A 6,000-nucleotide genomic window follows, 5' to 3' on the forward strand; every position below is an offset into this window, starting at 1 on the left:
CTCTCAGCATGTCGCTTCGTGCCACGCTGCGAGCTTGTACATCTGCTATACTGACTTAGAAGGCATTTGTAGAATGGGCCTCAGGTCTTAATGGGCTAGAAGAGTGCGCATGACAACACTGCTAACATATATATGACCACAGTCCACATTACATGACCCCAAGCTTTAGCTTGCAGAGGCAAACAACAGTAGGATAACAGGATGAGAGATGTTTGCATAGCACTGTATTCCTGTTGGCTCTGTGAACCAGCCTCACTCGCCTCCGTTCGCCTGCCATGCCTGATGAAAAACACATGTTGAGTCGAGGGTCCCAGCCTCATTTGACTTTCCTGTCACCTCTGGTACCTGTTGAGTCGATAGCTCCCATCCCATGCATGTAGCCTCAATTGACTCCACTCAACTATGGTGCCTGAGAATAGTCTGGTGTTGCCAGACTGTTGCCTCTCGCAATTTTCAAATGCTTCCGTCATATACAGTCTGGAGAACAGAAGCTCTGATCATGAGCAAGCGATAATGCGGAAGTGAAGCCTCCTCCCCACTCAGTTTTTATTTAGTTTTTGTTTAGTTTTCGTCAGTGAACAAAAGGTAGTCGACGAAAAGTTGTGGTCGGATGAGGATTGGGACAGCAGCCACTTGGCTGTTTAACAGTTTGACTGTTTTTTACGATTATCCCGCATTTTAATCAACCCCCCTTCACTGCCGAGATTGTTGTATTACCTTTAGAGCATACGCTGAATTATTTGGGCTTTTAATCCGCGAAAATCCATCAAAAAAAGCTCCCGTGGTTTGTTATGATCTGTGTGTAGCATCCACCATCTTGGTGCACCCGGAAGACGCACACACGATTGGTTTCAATGAGGCGTTGCACCCAATGCATTTCCATTGGCCTCAATTTCCCAGAAGCCCTAGCAGCCCACAGCATGTGACGATTTCCGGTTTTGTCATCACAGCGAAGGCATCCAGTCTCATACTCCGCGACGAAGACGGATTTTCTTTTGATTCATTACATTACGGCGGATTAAACACATAAAACAAAAGGCGGGTATGTCCGATACGGCAGCGACATTAACCTGGAGTAATCCATTCCCGGCACGGAAACTGTTAATAGGATTCCTCCTGTGGAATGTTAGGAAGTTGGATTTTGAATTTTGATCTTCTCTCTACTGTTGGGACTTTTTTCCCCCCCTCAAAGAGACTTCCACTATGACGCCATCCTTTCAACCCATAAGACACCTGAGGCCGGTTATACAAATGCCTTCTAAATGAGTAGTTCTCAAACTTTTTAGTGCCAGGCAGTAGCACCCCTAAATTGATATTTAATTGGCTGTGGTGGACCCCCATCTGAAAATGTTTTGTGCCACGGACCCCCCAAAATTCAAAATGTTTCAAACACTGTTAAAATAAATTTTAAACATAGCATAGCAAAATAGATGTACAAGCTCGCAGCGCGGCACAAAGTGACGGACTGTGAGGTTGTTTGGACATCTGCTATTTTTGAGAACCACTGTTCTAAAACAATGTTCTAAATCCTAAGAGTTTTCTGAAAAACTTATGTTGCTATATATAGCTACATTTGAACCCTCTTATGGCCACCCTAATTAACAGTGGATTGTGCCTTCTACCTGCACTATTAATATGTTTAATTCACCATTTTAATGGCAATAGAAATATTGGTGACATAGACACTACATCTCATTTTAACCAGTATTATAACCAGTCCTGATGGTGGCGGTAACTTCACCATTATGCAGATTTTGACCAAATAGAGCGAATCTGGCGATGTCATTTCCGGTTCTACGGATCACAACATCCGCTAGTTTTCTTCACTGTGTTACACAGTCAGATGTCTGGGGTGCTAAGCTATCATCGTTTATTTTACTAACTAAGTAAAATTAAGCTCTAATCAAGCCCCAAATATCGCATATTACGCAGCGATGCATAAAGACTGCGCTCACTGTGTGAGGATTTCGGACGGTTTTAGGTAGATTACATCGGCCGTAAGCCAAACCAGCCAACAGTTACGTCATTTACGTCAACGGTTATGATGGCTTTTTTTATTAATTACGTCAATTACGTCAATAGCCATAAGGTTAATGACACAGATACTTTCCCGGCTTGAATGGGTCAAAATGTCATATTATATGACAGCAATACTGAGTGTCTAAGTCCTCCAATAATGCCAAAGGGTATTTCTTCCTGACATGTGAAACCGCTACACAGGTTTCTGATGTACCGTTTTTGTCGTGGCCAGTCGAGCCCATGTTTTACACACCTTTGGTCATTCCAACAGGCACCAACATCATGTACGAAGACTGTTGCGTATCCTCGATTGGGTGGTGATAACTCTGCTAGCTACTGATAATATGTGACCATTAGGCCTAGAGATGGATGATATTTCCTCATACCCAGCCATACTGTAACCCATCCCCCATCATCAGAGAAACAGCAGCAGGTCAACACTATAGTAGCAGTGGTAGACCTATAAGGGTAGGCGTCATTATCACTCCATCGGAATTAGAAGGACCATTCCAGTGGGTTTTTTTATTGTTTTTTTAAGCACTGAGTTTAGGGTTCACAGGGTCTTCTTCAGCCTTGCTTTGAAGGTATAGTCACATTGCATTAGCAGGTGTTTAGATTCAGTAAAGGAATACCAGGTGGCTTGAAGTCGTAAAAGACTCTGACAGTGTCACGTTTCTGGCTTTCCGTAAGAGTAATTGCGCACTGCTAATAATATCCATATTAGTCACTGTGCCAAGCCAAGCATCACTATCACTTTCTGGCAACGATGAGCCAATAAAAACATTTCAGCTTCCTCCTCTATGAGTAACAATGTTTGCATAGAATGAGTTGTCTCTGAGTCAAGGTCAGGACCGTGTATACTCTCCCTAATGTGAGATGTTTGAATTGAGTGTCCCCCACCTCTTTTCAAGAACGGATAAAGACTAGGGCTCCATTTTCGTCACCGCTAAACCCCTTATCCCTAAATTTGCCTTTTTTTTTTTTTTTTTACTATTTTGCAAAACATTTTTGAATAGTTCAACTAGCCAATCTACATTGACATGTTGTGAGCTTGTTTTAACTATTCAAAAATGTTTTGCAAAATAGTAAAAAAAAAAAAAAAAAAGGAAAATAAGTTTAGGGATAAGGGGTTTAGCGGTGACGAAAGGTGCTTTGTCCAACTTTCATGGGATTCCATTACAATTAATCCAAGCATGTTGGGCAGGTATATAGTAAACACTACACTACAGCAAAGCTTTTGTGAGGTCAGCTGAAAGGAGTCTTTCACAGGACTTAATAGGGAAACATTTAGGCTGAGTTAACTTCCCACACAAATTAATACTCTCCACATCCTGTGGCGAACCACCAGGAAACATTAACTATGACGAAAAATGTTCGTCGACTGCCTTTTTTCACTGACGAAAACTAAATGGAAACTAAATGAAAACTAAGCTATGATGACTAAAAGTAAGACTAAATCTATTGGCAATTTCGTCAACAATTAAAAACTAGACTAAAATGTTAGGAAGGGACTAGTGGACAAGGGATCCAGTATAAGTCATTTTACACTTGGTTGCATGCTGAAAATAGCCGATCTACAAGCTCACAACACGTCGCAGAGCTTGTAGATCGGCTCTTTTCAGCAAGTGTAAAATCAGTCATTACAACGGCATCAAGGCAGGAGTCGACTAAATCAACTGTAGATTAAATCGACTAAAACCTTATGATATTTTGTCGACTTAAACTAGACTAACACTAAAACAAAAATCGCTGCCAAAAACAACACTGACTGCTGGCAGTGGCAACATATCGGAGCAGTAGATTGATATAGGACAGACCGGTGACGTCTATATGGGGGGGTCGGGGGTCCTCACTCCTCAGATGACAGTAAAGTGACAATTTTAGGACTTTTAATACCTATATAGACTACCTAAAACATAGCATTACTGCGTCAAAAGTAATCAACAAACTATACTATGAAAACTGGTCAAATCAAAAAACAAGATTTGTCAAATATATAAGAAAGAGACAAAACAAATAAGAAAACTAATAGCTTGACCTACTACAAGCTCACAGCGTCCTGCAACGGTGCAATTCCAAGAGATTGTCAGGTTAAATATGATTTATTTAATTTGATTTTGTATTATTATTATTATTTATTTATTGGGGGGGGGGGTTGAATATAAAACGTGAGATTTAATAGAAAACACTGATGTTAGTTTAAGAGAAAGGCTATAGGCTGTATATGGTGGGTGGGTGCAGTACAGTACACAATCGCAACAACATTGGTCAGGTCCACAGTCCAGTCCAGTCCACACACACAGACCTGCTGTTTACAGTGTCTCTTACTTACCAAGAAGGGCTTGAAACAGCTGGCTGTCAAAGATGGCAGAGACTTTCCCCACGCTGGACTTCAGGGCCTGCTCCTCTGGAGTGGTGAGGTTTGCCTGGTACTGCCTGAGCAGTCCCACTGCCCGCTCTGTGTCTGCCACAAACACAAGGACATGTCAGTATAGAACTTCATCATAATAAATCATCCTATGATTATACATTACAATCTGCTGGTGTTGTTGACAGAGAAGACATATGGCCAATAGGGCAGGTTAGGCCAGAGGTGATCACTGCGAACGATGTGATGTGCACAGTTGTTTACTTTGCATTATAGCTGAGGTGGAAATACATGAATGCTTTCTGTTGATACTAAATGCGGATAACGTGCCTCGCAAATATGAATGACTGTTGACATATATTAGTAGATATAACAATATATATAGGCTACCCATAAACCGATAAACGGCGTTTCAAACTTTCATTTTTGACGTGCTCTAACAGCTTATTGTGGCTTAGGTGGCTGTGGTTTACTTTGAGTAGGCCCCCATGTATACTGTAAAAAGAAAGAAAAAAAAGATATGAGTTTGAGTTGTAAATGTAATTATTATTAGATGACATGATGATGACACGCCACTTTGCGGTAATTAAATTTACCCCAGCAACTTTCATCATATGAGTTTTTTTGCTCTGCTCTGCAGTGGAAAACACTTCCTGTTTTCCCGAGGGAGTTTTCTTGAGGTTATATATATAAAACGGCTGAAACAAACCTTAGTTTAGTAACGACATGTCAATTACTGACAATTTAATTAAAAGTTGTGTTAATACTATAACTGCTCCTTGTCTCGGATATACTTATAGTCAATAACTGAAGCCACGGCAATAATGTGACCATAGTTCCATAAAGAACTTTGTTGACATAATATGAACAAACACGTGAGGAATCTGATGCACTTACCATATTTATGAACCATAGTGTAACGTCAACACACGACTTCTGTGCTGGAAATGAAAAACTTTCAGTAGATAGCTCTCCAAAAATGCAATGTAATAAGTCCTTTTTATCCTGGTTGTTGCCGTCAGACAGACAGACGTTGGTTCACTCACAGCATCGTTAACATACTTTGTAGAGGTTTGTTGCGAACCCTGCACAGCCTCAGAGAGAAGACGAGAAGTTGCACATGAACTTCCCACAACTTTGGCCCAAAAATGTCCAAAACGCGGCAGCAGCAGCGGCGGCACCACCCCTCCTATGCTGCTGCTGCCGCCTCGCCTTCATGAAAAACATCGGGTCTTCATGGCCAACCCTTTGGGGAATAATAATAATAGGCTACTTATTTATACAACCGGGTGAATTAAGCTTTTATTTGCCCCCACACACGAACTATCCGAATATTATGTCCTCGGGGGTTACATTCTTCGTGGTGAAATTATGATCTCCATGCAGGCAGCTGCAGTGATTCGGATGGATGTGTGCGGTTTTATCAGTTCCATTTAAAACCACATCAGCCCTGTCAGGTTCTGGGAAAGGCTGCCATCTAGTGGTGATAGGACAACATGTGAATACAACGCCTGTTAGTGCAGGGCAGGCCATAGAGGTGCAGGGGTCTTCAAGGTTTTTCAGGCCAATAAGGAGGAGGGGTGATAGGACCATAGGTGAGGACCCCTTCGCTG

The 6,000-nt window shown here is 41.7% G+C and overlaps 1 protein-coding gene across 2 annotated transcripts in view; it reads right to left on the reverse strand.

Annotated features, from left to right (window-relative positions):
- The window catches only part of dlg3 (discs, large homolog 3), a 165,456-nt gene extending 159,674 nt beyond the window's left edge, over positions 1–5,782 (reverse strand). For both annotated transcript variants that reach the window (XM_083786477.1, XM_083786475.1), the window contains exons 1-2: positions 5,285–5,782; positions 4,352–4,483 (exon numbers count right to left, since the gene is read on the reverse strand). In XM_083786477.1, the coding sequence (XP_083642603.1) occupies positions 4,352–4,483; positions 5,285–5,300 (148 nt within the window). In that variant the 5' untranslated portion in view covers positions 5,301–5,782. The remainder of the gene's footprint in view (positions 1–4,351; positions 4,484–5,284) is intronic.
- Between the last annotated feature and the right edge of the window lie 218 nt (positions 5,783–6,000).

The sequence above is a fragment of the Protomyctophum parallelum genome (genome assembly GCF_964188405.1).
Source record: "Protomyctophum parallelum genome assembly, chromosome: 16".
NCBI lineage: Eukaryota > Metazoa > Chordata > Actinopteri > Myctophiformes > Myctophidae > Protomyctophum > Protomyctophum parallelum.